This window comes from Protopterus annectens, chromosome 2.part1 (genome assembly GCF_019279795.1).
Source record: "Protopterus annectens isolate FY-2018-M chromosome 2.part1, PAN1.0, whole genome shotgun sequence".
Lineage (NCBI taxonomy): Eukaryota > Metazoa > Chordata > Ceratodontiformes > Protopteridae > Protopterus > Protopterus annectens.
Window position 1 is genome coordinate 465,211,986 of NC_056729.1, and position 19,826 is coordinate 465,231,811.

The 19,826-nt window shown below is 38.9% G+C and overlaps 1 protein-coding gene across 3 annotated transcripts in view; it reads left to right on the plus strand.

Moving 5' to 3' along the window:
- The window catches only part of LOC122794105 (hedgehog interacting protein), a 942,167-nt gene that overhangs the window by 400,080 nt on the left and 522,261 nt on the right, over positions 1–19,826 (plus strand). For all 3 annotated transcript variants that reach the window (XM_044062253.1, XM_044062252.1, XM_044062254.1), the window contains exon 4: positions 17,313–17,514. In XM_044062253.1, the coding sequence (XP_043918188.1) occupies positions 17,313–17,514 (202 nt within the window). The remainder of the gene's footprint in view (positions 1–17,312; positions 17,515–19,826) is intronic.

Consider the following 19,826-nt stretch of genomic DNA (forward strand, 5'->3'; position numbering starts at 1 on the left):
GTGGTCAGATGGGGCCCTTGGTAGAGTAATGGACTAGCCCACCCCCCACCCACACACGCAGCCATTTCAGTCTCCCTTTACTTGGCTTTCTTTCTCCAGTTAACATAAACATTGTTCAAACCTGTCAGTTTGCATAATATTTTTTATTTATTTATTTATTTGTTGATTGACATTTGTTTACTGTAAAATCCCGACTTGCTAGTAAGTACCCATTTTCAGAAGTGGCTCAGGGGAAAAAAAGCTCCAGAGAGTTAGATAACATCAAATAAAACAATAGGTGTAAATGTAATTAAAAAAAACATACATACATGCAATTTGATACTGGAATGTACAGGATACAATAAAATGAGGAAACACCAGTGAAATAATAATGATAAGAAAAGAAAAATGGTAATTAAATATGATAATTGGTGTGTACAAAAGTATTAGAAATATAGTCTATTATGCTAGGACCAAATACCAGAAAAAGAAAAAGATACAAGTCCCCGTAAGAAAGGGCAGAGGGAGGTGATGAAAGGTCAAAATAGACAGTATGATAAGCGGTTAGTATGAATATGAAGTAGTTAATGGAAATCATACAGGTGAGGTACATGGGTATAGTCATGCATTAGTCAGAAATTCTTTGAGATAGGACTTTAAATACTTGGAGGCTAGTTAGAGGTCTGATTGAATTCCTTAGTTAACTTTGCAGTGTGAGTGTAGACCTTGTCACATACTTTTTTTAGCTTATACATTTCAGGCATGTTTTTTGTCTTGAGAGTGCAGAAGGCAATTTGGGAGATAGTGATGATTACTTAGGAGACCGAAGGGCAGTTAGAGGGAGTTGTATAGTATTCTATGGATTAGAAAAAGTTGTATATGGGATAGTTGATGTGGAAGTTCTAACACTTGAGAGCATGTATTGCAAAATAATGATGAGCTTTATGTGGCAGCTTAGCTGCAGATTTAGATATGTTACTATGGCATTGCTCCAGAGAGATCTGGATGTTTATCCAAACAGGTGAGCAATAGAGAAGAGAGAGTAAAAGATAAGAATTAGCTAAAGCTATTCTAATAGAAGGAATGAGGAATTTGTTTGCTGTGCATAACAGACCTAGCTTATAATGATTTTTTATACAGTTTTGTATGTGAAGATAAAACTTTAAGTTGTCGTCTATGGGCAACTAATAGCTATATTATTTAAAAAGATAATGTGGTAGTTACTTTTAGGATTGGCATGGTACTTAGGAAAAATAATAGTACTTTAGTATTTGTGGGACTGAATTAAAATTGGTTCTGACATAGCACAGTTCAACTGAGTTGAAGTAATCTTGTGTCATGGATTGTATTTGTAGTGGGCTGTCAGATGAACAGATGAGAGCTAAGTTATCTTCATACTGCATATGGCAAACTTACCGAGAGAAGGTATATAGATTATTGATGAAAATGTTAGAGGAGTGGACTGAGAAAAGAGCCTTGAGGAACACCAGTTTTAACTAAGAGAAAATGATAGAAGAGAGTCATTTGGCAGATTGATATATTTCAGATAGACAGAGAACCATAGAAGAGATGGTTTGGAAAGGCCTAGAGAAGACATTTGTCAAATGTTGCTTATGTGGCATTGTGTCAAAGGCTTTTGAGAGATCTAGGAAAATAGAAGAGAGAAACCTTCTTTGGTTTCTAGCCTTATTAAAGGTGTCAGCAAAGTTCATTTGTAGTTGCTCTATGGCCTGGTCAGAAACCATGTTGTGCTGGGTAAGAGATCATTTTGTAAGAGGTATTGAAGGAGTTGCTTATGAATACTTTTCCAGGATCTAAGAAAGGAGAACAGGATGGCAATTGGCCTAAAGTTAGAGACTTCAGAATAATTTCCTCCTTTATGGAGAGAAATAAAAACTATTTTTTACAAAGGGCAGGGACGTGGGAGTCTTGAATAGATCTGTTGATGAGAACTGAGACTGGGTATGTAATAGAGTCTGCAGTGTGCTTAAGGCACTCATCAGGGAGATCATCAGCAGAAGGAGAACAAGATTTCAGTTTCTTTGGTATCTAACATATGATGTGTTGGCAGATTGGAAATTAAAGTCAGATTAAAGTCAGGAATGTCAGGGATAGTAGAATTTTGTGGTTGATTAAATGGTTGGGGAGAGGAGGAAGTAAGAGAGACCATGATGTCGATGAAGTAAGTGTTAAATTTGGTAGCCATTTCTGAGTGGTGTAAGGGTATAGGAGTTTGGTGAGGAAGGAGAGCCAAGTTGAATAATTTTCTTAATTGAAATCCAGAATTTCTTTGGATTTTTTTTCTGATTATCTTATGGGTAATTTTTTGCGTTTAGATAAATTTGCTTCTTGATTAGGTTACACAGCTCTTTGTAGAGATGTAAGGTTTCAAGGGATTTGTCTTTGTGCCATTACTTCCATACTTTGTGATATTTTTGCATGAGAATTCTACCTGAATGAGTCAGCCAGAGTGTACTTTGAGTGACTAAGGAAATTTAGATTTCATTTTAAAACTTTATTTCAAATTTGTAGAGCACAACCACTGATGGCCATCTGCTAAACAAAAAAAGCTCTCACACTAACAACAGACTAAGCATGAGCAACATTAAAATTCTCGTCTCTTAAAATGCATATTCATTGAAAGTTAAGGTTATCACCTGTCCCACTTTTTGTGGGGCAATCCCTTTTTGGGTGGTTGTGTCTTGTGAGAAAAACCTAAAAAATATCCTGAAGTTTTAGGACAAAAAACATTTCCTAAATTTTCTTTAATATTTGCATAAAACTGTTATTTTGTGTCTGAAACACCTAAGTGTTATATGAAACAGCATAAGCAACTCACAAACTACAAGAATAAGCTTTTATTTTGTTGGCACATCCTGTGCAGCTCTTTGGGTCCCCTCAGTGGGCAAGGTAGAGCCACACTTGACTGTCCTGGGACAGAGAACAGAGAAGGTATTCCCTGCTGTGTGAGAATGCTGTGCCCATCTCTAGGGAAGTTACTGCTACTGTTAGTAACACTTTTGGTCCTGTTTTTCTTGTTGAAAATAAACAGAAAGGTAAGCATGTGTCTAATCCTTCTCATATGTACTTGGATAGGAATAGTTTACTGGATCTGACTTAGGGTTTAATTTAGGCTATTGATTCTTCTTGTAAAGTAATTTCTGGTAAAACAAAGAGGGATTCTGAATCTGAACAGGAAGAGGAAAGAACAGATATAGGGTTTTCTCCTCCGATTTCTAATTCAGACTCTGAGAAGAGCTCAGTTTCTGAATCTCCCGGTGGGGGTTTCCCTTCATCTGAGACTGTTGCTCGAATGTGCACGTGTTTTCAGTAGGAGAAAACAGAAGTTTCTCAGTCGCTCAAAAAATACTGTCAGTTGTTATAGAAAAAATTTCCAGAACCAACACCCATTCCTCCTGTTATGTCTAAAAAGACAGATAGGATGTGTAAAGTTCCTCAGCCTTTTAAGTTTTTATACTTTATTCACAAACCTGAGAATTTATTGATAAGTAGGGGAAAAAAGTGTATACTTTTGATTTTCAGAATTTTGAATTGCCAAGCTTGTATTAAAGTTTGTTCTCACTAATTGTGAAAGTATGAGGTGTATTTTATCTGCAGTTTCTTTTTGTGAAGAAAAACTTGCTTTAAACAATTTAGTTTTTTTCTTTTGCACAGGTCATTAGTTATTGTTTATAGTGTGGGTATGACTTTGTTTATACTTCTAGGGCTATAGCCACTGGTACTGTTTTGAAAAGGTTTGTATGGCTATATTTTCCCAGAACCTGACAGATGATGTTAAAAATAAGATTTTAAATTCAAATTTGGATAGAGATTTATTTTTTGGCCCCTCTATTGCAGAGGTGATGAAACAGTGTGATGAAAGTAGTAAGCTGATCTAGGGAATCCTTAAGGTTTTTCAGCCACCTTTTCCAGATTTTCTAAGGGATTCTGTAATTCCTCATTCAATTTTGGCAAAAAGCAGAGTAAGTGGTCTCAACAAAATACAGGTAAACAAATGTTTAAGAAGAAATGACAAGATGAGTTCCAAAAAGAAGCCTCAGACCTTACAAAACCAAAGACAGACCAACAAGTACGACTGTTCAAGAGACCATGTGACCCCCCTCCCACCCTGGCTCCTTTTTTTCTTCCAGAAAGTGTGAATCTCCATTTTTCTCTTTGAAAATGGATCATTTCAGATAAATGGATTCTGAAGATCATTTAAGGAGGCTACAGATGGCAGTAAAAGGAAATTCCTCTTCTCAGGGGGTCATTCCTTATCCTCCAGATTAAGCACTTTTGTTTCCTCCAGTTCTGCATCATATGTTGTCCCAAGGATTGATAGAACCAGTTCCTCCTTTGCAGGTGGGGAAAGATTTTTATTCAAAGATGTTCTTAGTGCCAAAGAAAGAAAATGATTGGAGACCAGTTCTGGATCTTTCTTTCCTAAACCTGTTTGTGATGGTGCCCAAATTCAAAATGATGTCACCACAACCTGATAACTCTTCTTCCTCTTTCAGGTTTCCTGGTAACACTAGACTTAAAAGATTCTTATGATCACATCCCTAGTCATCCAGATTTCAGACATTTCTTAAGGTTTTGTGTGCCTGGATCACATTATCAGTTCATAGGTTCGTAGGATGATACTAGGCTATTGGCCCGGAGGCTCTTATAAGGCTAACCAAGAATTTCGTCCATGTTCCCTCAAAGTCAGCACCTGTTTCACCTGTCCAGCAGCAGCAAAGTTGGGATGCCAGGGGTATATTTTCTGTTTCCCATCCAGTCGTCCAGGTTCCTCTTAAAGAGGGCTAGAGAGGTAGTCTGCTTGATATGGAGGGGGAGTCTATTCCACAGATGGGGGAGTCTTTGGGATACAAATCCATCTTGCAATCAAGTTCTGTTAACGTCACAGACCAGGTTAAGGCCTTGCATGCAGGTTGCGCAAGTGGAGTTTGTCTTACGGATATGCAGCAACTCCATCAAGGCTGGGTCTGAAATGGCCTTGTATGCCAGACACAGGTCACCTCTGAGCAGTCTGTATGAGACTGACTAGAGGGACATGGCTTTTAGCCTATCTGTATATGATAGGTGTTTGGGAATATGGATTTTCCTGGTCAGGAACCTTTGTGGTCTCTCCAACTGTTGCTTGTGCTTGGCAAGGTACTTGCCGAAGGGGCATTGTACTAAATAATGGGTCTGATAAGGTAGAAGTACAGGGATGTTACGACCTCCTTGTTCCTGGATGAAATACCCTTATTTATGAGGTGGGTCATGTAGAAAGCCTTCTGTACAATGGAGGCAACGTGGTGGTCAAAAGTCAGGTTGCTATCAACCTGGATGCCCAAGTCCCTCACAAATGATTGCATGCTTAGTACATTGTTATTAATGTGATAATTAGTGGAGATGCCATTTTCCCCAAAGGGGATAATGATGCATTTCTTGGCATTCAGTTTGAGGCCATGCTTCTGGCACCAGTCATTAGTTTGGGGAAGGCCCTCTTGGAAGATGTTCACATCACTAGGGGAATTTAAGTCATCTGCAAACTTGGCCAGCCACAGACCACTGGTTTTGGCTTGCACCTCAGAAAAGCACATCCCAAATAGTAGAGGCCCCAAGAATGATCCTTTGGGTACACCGCTTCTTACAGGTCTACTACTGGAGGTGGCTTCCCCTACTTTAACTGAGTGGGTTCCATCAACGAGCCAGTTAGCTACCGATCTGGTAACATATGGGTGGATGCCTAGCTAGGAGAGTTTATCTATTATGCCCAAGTGGGGAATAGTGTCAAAGGCTTTGGCTAGGTCAAGGTAGGCGGTGTGCACTGTCTTACCCTCGCCCAAGGCTTTGATGACTGTTTCAAAGAAGTTGACCAAGTTTAACAGGCATGATCTCCTTTGACAAAACCAAACCACGTGGGGTCAAGCATTTGGAGGTTGCCAATGTCCTTGTTTATAAGATCCATGATAATGCATTCTATGGCTTTGCAGATGGGCCTATAACTGCCTGGGTCAGTAGATGCTCCACCTTTGTGTAGAGGGATGACAGTGGCTGTCCTCCATTCAGCTGGGATGAAGCCGGTGCTCAGGCTTTTGTTGAATAGGGTGTCTAATGGAGCTGAGAGCTCATGCCTGAGTTCATGTAGGATACAGCCAGGGATATTTTTGGGTCCCATGAAGACTGTATTTTTTGCCTTTGAGAGGGCATTAAGGCCCTGCTCTCTGGTGATGAGGAGAGGGGGGCAGGTGCTGGGGATGTCCCGGTTTACTGATGGGGGGGACAGGGAGGTGAAATTTTCACTGAGCCTGTCTGCTAGCTGGTTGGCTATATCTATGGAGTCTGTGTATGTGGTGTTATTGACCACCACTTCAGAGCAGATTTATGTATTGCCTTTGGGTTTGCGGACATATGTGAAGAAGGCCTTGTGATTGTCCTTGGTGGATGTGGCCAATTTAGACTCGAAGTTAGCCTTAGAGGATTTCACCAGTGACCTTATTTGCTTGTTCAGACAATGGAGAGATTGTTCTCCACTTGGCACCTGCTTCTTCTTTGCCCTGGACAGCAATTTTTTTCCTTCTGTTATAGAGTTTGTTTATTGCTGCTGTCCACCAGACAGGTTTACTCTTCCTTGAGGAACATGATTTGGTCCTGTCAGGTATTGCTGAGTCAATGCACCTTTACCCTTTGGAGTATCCACTGCAGTAAGAGTTCACAAAGTGTCTGTCTCCAGTTCTAACTCATTGCAAGCTACTGTATAACCACATTTCTCCATATTTATATGGTTTGCTTATCTTTGCACAGCCTTTTTCAAAGTAGAAGGAATCTCTCACTTGGATGAGATTTTTTTACACAAGCTGGGTTTCAGGAGAACATTCAAAAGTCTTTCTTAAATCATTCACAAAGGTCAGCTGTCAACTAGACACCTCAGATCAAAGAGCTTTTCTTAGACAGAAGAAAAAATAGATCTATGTCTAGATGTATTTCTAAGGTTTTCAACTCAAAAACGTTAGTCACTGTGAGGTAAAACCTCAGAATTGTGGGACCCATGGCGTCTGTGATTCTCATGATGCTTCTAGCAAGATTCCACATGAAAAAGATACAGTGGTATTTGAAGTCTCATTGATCCCAGCATCAGCACCCTTTAACTTTTCATATCCCAGTGTTGGTGTTTGTCAGAAAATAAATCGTGGTGGAAACAACAGATATCCTTAAATCCAGGTTCCCCTTTTCCCTCCCTGTTCCAAAGCAGCCAATCACCTCAGACATCTCAGACTTTGCTTGGGGAGCAATTTCCGAAGGAATAAAAGTGCAGGTTATGTGGGACACCAAGGACAGATGCTAGCACATAAATATGAAGGAGATGCTTGCCATAATCCAGGCACTCAACTCTGAATCATCTTTGATCCCTGGAACCTCTTCAAGTTATTACAGACAATGCCACAGTCATGTGGTACATCAACAAAGGGGGTAACCAGGTCCTAACCCCTTTATAGACTATCCTTGTTAGCTTGAGATATAGCTTTACAACACAGTCTCACTCTACAGGTGTCCTGCATTCTATCAAAGCAAAATTGTGTGGCACAAAAGCTGAGAAGGACCAAGGCAGACTCTCATGAGTAGAAAATATATCAGGGGATCTTCCGAGATTTGATCCATCTGTGTGGCATTTCTGCAGTAGACTTCTTTGTCTTCCAGTAATCAATTGGCAAGGTTGTGTTCTAGGACTCCATGCAAGAAGCCTGGAAGACAGATGCCTTTTCTTTTCCTTGGAAAAGAATGTTCGGTTTACTATCATAATCTTGAAGTGGATTCAATTGAATCCACTTTGTACGGAGACGGTGACGATGTCGAACTCCGATATTGTCGAAGTACAAATTTCACCCCACTTCGACCCGTGTTAATGCTCGTCCCAAAATCACATTTGATTTGTAATTTGACATTACCAGAGTTCGAGACTGTCAGTTTTCGCAGATGTGGGTTGATGATGTGATTATTCAACCGAGTCCGCTTCAGGATTATGATAGTAAACTGCATGTTCCTATGTGCTTTTCCACCATTTCCACTGATGTCCAAGGTACTTCAGAAGATTCAGAAGAAATCCCCCAAGATCCTTGTATTGACTCACTTATGGCTCAGGCAACAATTGTTTTTCCTTTCAAGGTCAATTACCATAACATTCCTTACAGAACGGAGCTACTCACATGATGACAGGGGTGTCTGATGTACCCCAACCCCAATCAACTTCAGTTGACTGGCTGGATGATAGGATTTTAATTCCCTTTAGGCACCTGTGTACTGATGACGTACAGCAGGTGCTAATGGAGGCATGCTACTAATAAGTCATACATTAACAAATGTAAAAGTTTATCTGGTTGGTGCCAACAACATAACCAGTAACCATTCAGGACTAGTGTTTCATTGGTTTTATAATATTTGTGTGAGTTACTATCCTTTGGCCTTTCTTACTTCCCTGTCAAGGAGCATTTATCAGCCATTTCAGCATGTCATCCCATAAATACTCCTCTTTTGATGCATGCTATGTGAAAATGTTTTTTCAAAGGGGTTTTGCATGATAGGCCTCCAAGAACATTCCTTGGAATCTTAGTGTTGTGTTAGGGAAACTAACACTTGCTCCATTTGAACCAGCTCATCAGGCAGACTTGATTTTCTTAACATGGAAACTGTTTGATTGTTCTGACCTCTGAGTTGCAAGCTCATATGGTGAATCAACCCTATGCTATTTTCCACAGAGAGAGGGTTGATTTGACAAATAATCCTTTTATGCCTAAAGTGCTATCCAAGTTTACTTTAAGCCAAATTATCCATCTCCTTGTGTTGTCTCCTGAACCTAAAAAAGAGAAAAACGTTGTTCCATACCTTATCTATCCACAGGCAACTCGGGTACTATTTTGACAAAACAAAGTCTTTCAGATCTTTGGATCAGTTGTTCATCTCTTGTGAAGGTAAAAAGGACAACCTGTGTCAAAAGAGACTATTTCCAAATGGTTGTCTCAGGCTATTACCTTTTGTTATTCTCATCCCAACAAAACTATTTCAGGCAGAGTCAAGGCTTACTCTATCACAGGCTTGGTTTTATCTCTGGCTTTTTGGAAAGAGATGGTTTCTAGAAGCAATTTGGTAGTCTGTACATAGCTCTACAAGTTTGATTCCCACTCCAGGTCTACATCAGGTTTTGCTAGGACCATTCTAGAGGGGCTCCTGAACCCTTTCCCTTCTACCTCTCAAATGTTGTAAGCTAGTGTACTGTAACAATATAGCTAACGCTACTGTAGTAGTGATCAATATAATGAACTTAGTACAGTTTTGTAAGTAAACTTACCATACAGTAGATGTTCGAATGATCCCTATTGCAGTAGGCACTCCCTCCCTCCACCCCCACTTTGTTTTTTTTTTATTATGCTAGGGTGTATATATGTGTATATAGTTTTACTCCTAGCTATGTTCTCTTAGCGTGCAGCCTTCCTCTCAGTTGCATGAAAGCTTTGAAGGGCTTGGTGCTCAAACCTAAGTTTTTTAAGCATCTCACCTCAAGCTGACTAACTGTTTGAATGCAAGGAAGATGCCCTGAAGCTTTAGAAGCTGTCAGATTGTTATATCATGTGTAGACTTTAATCCATATAGCTAAAGCTACTGCAACAGTGATCATAGGTTCATAGGTTGCCCTACGTTCATAGGTTCATACTAGGCTAACTGCCCTTGCGAGCCATTTTAAGCCTAGATAATTATCCCCTGTGAGATTCAAACCCTGTACCTTGTGTTTATAAGGCAAACACCTTAACCATTAAGCCACCCTCCCAACCGTCATATGGGCATCTACTGTTATGGTAAGTTTACTACCGACTGTGTTTTCTTTTCCCTGATCACCTTCATAGTAAGGCCCCGTCTCTGTTGTAAAGTAGGTCTCTGTTCCTGCAGCAGCATTATGACATTTGTTGTGTTTCCATAAAACTTTAGTTGTAGTATCATCATTCTAATATTGTTGAATGCCAAGCTACCCATCCTCCTCAGAAGTTCTAGCTTTTCTGGAATCTGCAGAGGGTCTGCAGCACCAAAGAAAGAGAAAAGCTATATAGCTTCATCACAGTTTACAAAAACATTGGCAGTGGCTAGTGAGGTATTAGACATCATAAAATGTGGTCAGCCTGTCAAATTCTTTGTTAAAAGTTTATCTGGATTCTGGAAAAAACTATATTAGATGCATTTCCAGCTTTGAAAAGATTTGATGTGCAGGTGCCTCCAGATGATGACAATCTGGGCTTCTGTTCCCAGCATTTGTTAACATTTTTTGGGTTAGGGATACACCTGTTATGAATCTAAGTGCCATCAACTGCCATGTAAAAAATATACAGATTTAGGAAATTTGCATTTTATTCATTCCCTTTTGACTCAGAATTATTAGATGGTTCATAATGAATATAATATATTCTCCATTAGAAATGCAGTCTATCCTATACTTTGTCCTAGAGTCATATTTCCAGTATGGGCCATTCACTTTAGATTTTTTTTTAGTGGCTGTAGTTGAATGTATCAAATGACAAACAGTCTTTCCAGTCTTTGCAACCCTAATATTCCTACTCTTGAATGAGTGTTTGTAATCCTTTCTCAAATGTCTCTAACTTTGGACTTAAAATGTCCCTTGTCCCAGTGGAGACCGTCTAATTAATCTAATTTACACAGATTCTTTTGAACTGTTATGCTGCAGGTTCTTTCAGACACATGATCTGCCTCAAGACCTAGTCTCTTTGGTGAAGAGTCAAGTTTCCAACACTGCAGGGTCAGACATCTATGTACTTTTTGTCTGCTTCCACCTAAAACAATATGTGACTTTCCAGAGTTTCGCACCTCTTCACTTGAGTATTTTGCAGTAGATTCTGTTTCAGATAGTTCCAGTTATCCTGAGCTATCAGATCTCCTGACATTACTTCCTTGCCAGTCTTTCCTGGCATGGCGAATATTTCCACCCCATCTAAAACTTTATTATTCTTTTCTTCAGGTCTGCTGCTGATCCTGAGACTGTGTGTCTCCTGGAAGGATAGGATGCTCACAGCAGGGAGAAAGGCTTAGTCTGGTATTTATGGCTTCTTCTAGAGATGGGTTTTATATCATCTGAGTGGAATTCAGGTAAGTCCACATTAATCCAGAACTCCACCTCTTTTTTATTAATTGGTGACTCTGCAGTATGCATCCTGAGCAATCAGGTTAGGATTATGCACTTCTTATGTAGGGGAAAATATGTCTGTGATTGTGACTGGTATTTTAGTACAAAGGACATAGGTTACGGAGCTGCAAATAAGCTTCATCCTATAGCCTTGGGTTTGATTCCTTCAGTCTGCATGTGGCTAATATATGCCCTTGAACATGATACATAAGCAGACTATGCTCCTAGGCCTTCATTGAAAGTGGAACTCAGCCTAGTTAACAAAGCAGATAAACAAATAAGAGATAAATCTGCTGTTAGGCAGTTAGGTAATACAAAGGGTGGGGTTGCCCTGAAATAAAACACTTGTGTTTTCAGGAAAATGCATTCTTCCCCAGTTTTGGTCCATTCGACAGGACCGTATGAGCCATTCAGTAAATATGTTCTCTGAAGTGCATGGACCTGTTGCCTCCACTCACTTTTGCCCTGCCTCTAATGAAGTATTGGTTACAGAGCACAGAATCATTAGAACAATACCTTGGCAAACCAGGAGGAAACTATGGCAGCCACTCAAAAAACTTTAATCAAAACCTGTGATTAACACTATTATTGGATATATTATTTTTCTATGGGGAAAGTGTCCTACAATGTTAAGTTATGGTGCTATGCCTCTGCAACTTATAACTTAATATAATCACCTCAAAGGTCATTGTTGTTTCAAAGTAAGGACAGATCCTAACCACAGTGACTAGATTTCAAGAAGCTATGTTTCAGACAAGTATATTTCTTTCTGTACTTGGCTGTCATGCTGCTAAGTGAATATAACCCAAGAGAGCATGATCTCTAGTTGTATGTTTTTTAACAATAGAAAATTCGATGCCTCTGCAACTTATAACTTAATATAATCACCTCAAAGGTCATTGTTGTTTCAAAGTAAGGACAGATCCTAACCACAGTGACTAGATTTCAAGAAGCTATGTTTCAGACAAGTATATTTCTTTGTGTATTTGGCTGTCATGCTGCTAAGTGAATATAACCCAAGAGAGCATGATCTCTAGTTGTATGTTTTTTAACAATAGAAAATTCGATTTCAGATCATGTCATCCTACTTTTTTCCTGCTTTTGGGAAGCAAGCCATTGTTTAAAGGGTTCCTTTGAGAGAAAAACATTTCTGGTCTTTCAGAAGAGCCCTTGGAAATTGTGATTGTAGTTTGAAACCATTCTACTCTTGTTACCTACAGTCCATAATAGAAGCATTTTCCATTAGTGTCTGAAAGCAGGGCCTGTAGTCTTAATTTAATGATACCCAGTGCTGTTTATTTCAGAAATCATTTCTGACCTGGTCTGTATTACTCTTTGGTGAAGGTATATGCCTCAGACATGCAGGCTTTTCGTGGTGTGTTGTAGTGTAAACTCGTAGTTCTTTGCTAATTGCCCATTAAGTTTTTTCGGAGCAGTCCTCCACCAATGACCCTGCTGTCAGGAATTCAGTCCCTCCTCAGAACCTAAATTGTTGGACTGTGAGGCATTCATCATTTCATTTTAAGCCAGACATCTCTGCGGTCCTTCAGTTTGCACTTTAAATGACTTTTGCTTTACTGCCAGTTGTTACATTTGACAAATTAAAATCATATTTCACGTATTTTGTATGTAAAGAGTATTGTTAATTTTCCATTGGGACCAGGTCTACCCAAAGATCAATTCTGACTTTCTTTTCTATAGAGATGGTCCCTGATTTCTCACGGAACTAGTACAAATATTGTCTGGCCTTTTTCTAGGTAGCTCAAAGGTAGAGTGTGTAACTTTGTACATCTTAATGTTTACTAACAGAAATAATACTACCTTACAAGGGTTGGGATGGTGGCCTAATGGTTAAGGTGTTTGCCTTACAAACACAAGGTGCAGGGTTTGAGTTTCACAAGGGATAATTGGCTAGGCTTACAATGGCTCACAAGGGCAGTTAGCCTAGTACTAACCTATGAACCTATATGAGTGAAGGATAGTCATCATTGTTTTTTTAGTGTTTAGACATGTTTGGGTGAGGTACTGGCTCAGGTTTTTCCCAGCCAGTAGTCCGTAGATCCCCTATGCTGGGATGCATGGCTATCCTTAAAAAGGTCCTTGTGGCCGTTAGGTTCATATTTGTTTACTAGGCTATGAACTAGGTTAGCTTTTGTCAATCAGAAATGCATAGCCCAGCATCCTAAGTGCAGAGACAATTTCTGATCTCTTAGCTAGTTCAATGAGATGGATGACACTTTTATGGATGCTCATCTCTCTTTTTTTGTAACAGATTTGTGGAGAAATATATTTTACAGAGATGTGATAAAAGTGGAATATTTTCTTGCAGGTTCTTTTTGCCCTCATTTCTTCTGACAGTTAAGCCCACCCCTTACTGGACTTGAGGTCTTTCATTCATCTAGTTTGGATGCAAGAGCTGTCTGGTGATTTGTTCCCTTGTCAGCATCCCAGCAATGAAGGTGTATATAATGGGCCTCATCCCTTCTTTCTGGTGGAGGAACAGGTGACTTGCATCACCATGGGAACCACAATGCCTTTCCCTATGCAAATGTGCACTCCCATACACTTGTATTGATAGCTACTGCCAAAGCAGCTTTGTAGTAGACAGCCTGCCCCCAGGCCACCTTTTCGCTTTCAACCCCTCCTCCAAGTGACTGTGGCATTGTATGACCACAGCCTCCCAAACAGATGGGCACACCCATCCTTCTACTTCAGTTGCAGCAAGCACCAAAGCCACTAATCAAAACCAGGTCATTTGAGCTATTGTCACTAGCAATGTTGGCTAAGATAAGTAGATGGCACAAAGTAATGTTTTTCTCACAGTCCAACAGATGGACTTGTGAATATGTTGGAGAAGAAGCCCTGTCTCTGTCATCCTCAGAATAATCAGATCCTGTTTCATCAGGAATTTCTTTACAGGGAATGCCCACCTGTAATAACTTGTGGGCACCAGGATTCATTTCCTGTAAAGCATGCATTGCTAAGGTAAGATAATCATCTTTCTTAAATGCAATAACGTATTGTGATAAACCATGTTTAATCTTTTGTTGTTTTCAATATGAGTCTCCATGGAAGAAGACCAACTCAAAGGAGGGATGTCTGACTTGTCTAATGGTCCCTTGCCTCAATTACCCTGTGAATAATCTCCCAGTCCTAAAGAAGATGGTTCTGCCATGCTCAGATTAGATGCTGGAATAGCAAAAGAGGACATGGCTGACCCCCATTTCATGGTGACCAAAAGGGCTAAACCAGTGGAAGCTGGAAAGGTAAGTGAGTGGTTTTCAGGAACAATTAATGGCCACTGCATGACCTTCCACTGTCAGCTGAGTTGTAGACTTAGCCCATGGCACTGACAATGGCTTCTTGGAAAATATATTTTTTCTAGGTACAGTAGAAGTAGAACCAGGAGGACCGGAGTAAGTATCCATGGTGTATCCTAGGAGGAGATGCCAAAAGTGGTAAGTGCTGCTGGAGTGAGTCGTTTAGAAGGTAAGTTTTCACCAAGTGTCACAAGCAGCACACTTCATATCCCAACCACTTCACAAGTAAAAGCACAGACAGGACAAATTCCCTGTCAGCACTCCTTTTAAACTGTTAAGTACACTGACACAATAAAGAAAATGTCAGATTATGAAAAAAGTACCTTGCATACTACACTGATAATATACATCCCTGCTCATCCCAAAGTAAAACTTTTAGTCCAGAATAAAAGTTTATACAAGCACTATTAGTTAAATAATACCAGTAGCTAAAAATAGCAGTCCCTGACAGGACACATCTAATACTCATAAAAAATACCAGGCTTCCTACAGGCAAAATTCCGCTTTAGACTGAAAATAAAATTAAAAATATTTTCATAAAAGGGCAACAATTTCTGTTTCGTGGGGTTCCCCCATGGGGATTTACCTGCCAGAAATGAAGCTCTAAGCTACTCTTGTTAAGCCCCCCCAAGATACGTCTCCTTGAAGCAGCAAGAAAACACTGAAGAAATCTTCACTCGGACTGCTGACTTTCCTCTTGGAGCTAGCTTATCAGCAGTCAGACTGCAGGTGTGGGGGAGAACCAGAGCTTTGGGAAGCTGGCAGGTTGTTTCTTAGGCAGGAAAACAACCCACATAGCCTAATGTCTACTGCAACATTGTGTAATTCAAACATCTACCATTAAAGGTAAGTGCAACTTACACAACAGTACTTTAGGTAAGATGTTCCTTGTTACTGTAATGGCAATCACTGTAACAATAAGGGAACTGTATCCCTTATTCTGATTTGTACATAACTGTCAGTACATTCAATTTTCCTTTGAGTGAAAATCTATTTCTGCCTCTTTGACATACAACTGTAGATGTTTCACTTTTTTGTGCATGCTGGCAACTGCATCAAAGTACAGTTTTTTACCCTGTATCAACATTAAAATCACAGTGTAAATTTGAGTTATTAGTTTACCTTCTTGCATATTGCTTAACAACATGTACAGTTTCTCTTTTCTGTTTGTCACGTTGCACTTCTATGTATAATGTTGGACTGGGCCTTCACTGAAAAAGGGGTCATAAGACCTACTCAGACTTTCCAGTAAATAATTGCAAATATGTATACAAATTCTCACATTTCCCTTCAAGAAGATTTAAAAGTGTTATTATTGCAGACCGAGTATAGGAAAATCTGAAATGAGAATCTTACATCACAAACAATTCTTTGTAGTCCATTGTAACGTCAGAAAAATGACTTTCGTTGTTAGAATGCACTTATTTGCATATGTATAATATGCTTGTAATCATGGTATACTTATTAAAAGTGTAATACTTTATAACATACACAACCTAAATTTAAAATGCATATTCATTACCACCCTTTCAGAAATGAAGATTTGCATGCATTTGTTCACAAATACTCTAAATGATGATATTCCTTGTTAAACCTGTCAATATTTTTCTCATGAACTGTTAAGTGTATTAAGTGCTTGTCTGCAGTTTACTGGCACACTGCTTTTGCAATAAGATATCACTGGGCTTATACGTGAATGTTACTGAATTATACAATCAAGTCAGTAACTGAGAATGTATGAGCTGCATGATTTCAGTAATATGAAATTGAGGCATGATAAAAGACAGTGATTAGCAAATATTATGAAAAGTGTAAGAAAAGAGGGGTAGATTGGAAGCCTGAGAAATAAATGAAGAAATAAGCAGTACTTGGAAGGCTACCTAGATTGTGGATATTAGGAATATGGGGGAAGGGTACTGAATCAGCTTCACAATTATGGACTAAAAAGATGCTTTTTTAACCTTGTAAGTATTAAGTATAAAATGACTGGTCATGGTAAGTATTATTAATCATATATGGCATGAGGTCTGGTTTTCAAATCTGTTGTAATACGTAAAGTGCATTTGCTTACAGTATTTGAACCTATTAATTCAAGACACATCATCTTATCTACAAAATGAATACTATATTATAGTTATAGCTGTTGCTGTAAAACTTTAACTCTACTTGTAAACTATAATTAAAAAGTAAATGCACACATTACAGTTGTATAGCAAATGTTTTCTAAATCACTAAAATAAATCAGATCTAAGTAACTGTTATTTAAAACACAAGTATACTGAACTTGTGGATGGCTCTATGTTGTAGTTAAAGACCTGAAGTAATGTTGCTTTATGTAAAGTCTGCATGTTAATAAAATCTCTACTTATTTTTATTGTTCTTTGTATGTAGTTTCAGAAGATCTCCTTCAGGTCACCAGAAAGCTCAAAAATTGGATGCTGAGAACTAAACTGCTATTAGCAAATTAAATAAATAAGTGCAATAAGCTAAAATAAATAAATAAATTAAAATAAAAAGACACAAAAAACAATGTTTGCTGCAATTGCCTGTTTAAATATTAGATTTTCTGCAATGTTGTATTAACTTCTGAAGATTCTGAAATAAATTCTATCAAAACCTGATGAATGGTACCCATTTAGTGAACCGCAGTTTTTCATTCTCCATGTCAAAGATGATTCAGTTTATGAAATGAACTGTGATTTGTTTAAACTTTATTTAGTGTTTCCCCAGTCTTCAGGTTGTTAAATGTGTTTTAAATATTTGCAAACTGTACAAATAATACAATACCTCAGAAAAAACTGTGTAAAGAACTTGACTAATAGAGTTCAATTTTTATTTAGGAAACACAAGCACAGTTGTTTCTGCATTCAAGAGGTTGTGAGGGAACTGAGACAGCCTGTAGGGGCTGTGAATAGTGGAGATGGATCACAACGTCTCTTCATTCTTGAAAAAGAAGGTTATGTCAAAATTTTCAGCCCTGATGGAGATATAATAAAGGAACCATTTCTGGATATTCACAAGCTTGTCCAAAGTGGAATAAAGGTTAGATTAATTTTGCATTCTGTAAACTGTGATTAGATGCATTGTCTATTGTATAGGCTATGAAGATATCTATTTCCATGTTGTTGCTTTAGCATGTAAACCTTAAGGACTGCAAATGATTGTTCTTTTCATCCAATATATAAACCAAATGTGTTACTTGCATTTTATAAAAATATGATCATGTTAATGAGCTGAATAATCCTAGCATCTTCAAACCTCTACTGCTACCCATGTTGCAGATGCTTGGAAAAATATGTGAAAAGGAGGTTAGAAATTTATCAGCTAACATCCCTGCCAAAACTTTTTTTTTCTAATTTATCACAGCAAATTATTGCAAGAACTCAAAATGTCTGTTATACAAAATCAGATCAGGTTGTATGAGCTTGTTATCACATTTCCGGAAGCTTACAATAAAATGGATTTGCAATTATAGCATCACACTAATACATATAAGAGGGTTACAGTAAGATAAGTACACTTTGCATTTCAAGGTGTCAGTCCTACACTGCTTAACTGGTTGCGCAATAATTTTGTCACAACGATGGATCTTAATTTTCTAATGCTGGCATATATATAAGAAACATTGGTTTTCTAATTAACAGAACAAATGTTGATTGCTGTTTAATATAAATTGTAGTAAAAAACAACTTTTTTGTTCTTGGTAAAGAAATATTTCAGCAGGTTCAAGGGGTAGCTATGAGGATGGCTGTCCTGCCCTCCTTTGCTGTCATTGTCATGGCAGAAGGAGGAATTAATGATTTGAACAAGATCAATGGCTTCACTGAGGTAATGTTTATACTCACTTTGCTTATGTTTTTTGTTTGTTTTTTTCTATGAGTTGTTGGTAATATATCCTTGATGGAATTCATAAATAGTGTGTATCAAAGTACCCCCTTTTTAGGGTTCAAACATAAAAAGTTCAAGAAGGAAACTGTACTTGTAGACATAATTATTAAATATGATGCAGTACAGAAGATATTTAAATCTAATTTATTCAGGAAACCTGAGTTTAAGAACCTGTTTGCATGCAGATAGTTTTACCTACTTTCTTTAAAAGAAAATATGATAAGAAACCAGGCTATTAGGATATCAAAGTTGACTGCAACCCATGATGGGTTTTAAGTGAATTAAAATCTGAAAAAATTCTTAGACGCTACAGACGTGATAGTACTGATACTCTCTTCTTCTTCATCATCATCATCCTTTTTCGGCTTTTCCCGTTAGGGGTCGCCTTAGCGGATCATCTCTTTCCATTTCTTCCTATCCTCTGCATCTTGCTCTGTCACACCAACCGCCTGCATGTCCTCTCTCACCACGTCCATAAACCTTATCTTAGGCCTTCCTCTTTTCCTCTTACCTGGCAGCTCCATCCTTAGCATCTTTTTCCCAATATACCCATCATCCCTCCTCAGCACATGTCCAAACCAACGCAATCTCGTCTCTCTTGCTTTGTCTCCAAACTGTCCAACATGAGCTGGCCCTCTAATATACTGATTCCTAATCCTATCCATCCTAGTCACACTGAGTGCAAATCTTAACATCTTTAACTCTGCCACATCCAGCTGTGACTCCTGCCTTTTTGTCAATGCCACTGTCTCCAACCCATATAACATAGCTGGTCTCACTACCCTCTTGTAGACCTTCCCTTTCACTCTTACTGGTACCCGTCTGTCACAAATCACTCCTGACACTCTTCTCCACCCATTCCACCCTGCCTGTACTCTCTTCTTCACCTCTCTTCCACATTCACCATTACTCTGAACTGTTGATCCCAAGTACTTAAACTCGTCCACCTTTACCAACTCTACTCCCTGCATTCTCACCATTCCTCTACCCTCCCTCTCATTTACACACATATATTCTGTCTTAGCCCTGCTGACCTTCATTCCTCTGCTCTCTAGAGCATATCTCCACCTCACCAGAGTCTCCTGAACCTGATTCCTACTCTCACTACAGATCACAATGTCATCTACAAACATCATAGTCCACGGGGCCTCCTGTCTGATCTCATCTGTCAACCTGTCCATCACCACTGCAAATAAGAAAGGACTCAGAGCTGATCCTTGATGTAATCCCACCTCCACCTTAAACGGATCTGTCACTCCCACTGCAGTCCTCACCACTGTCACACTACCCTCGTACATATCCTGTACCACTTTTACATACTTCTCTGCCACTCCCGACTTCCTCATACAATACCACAACTCTTCTCTAGGCACCCTGTCATATGCTTTCTCCAAGTATACTGATACTCTCTTCAAATAATATAAAAAAAGACAAGGGGTATTCCCACCCAGTGTTGGCTCTGAGAG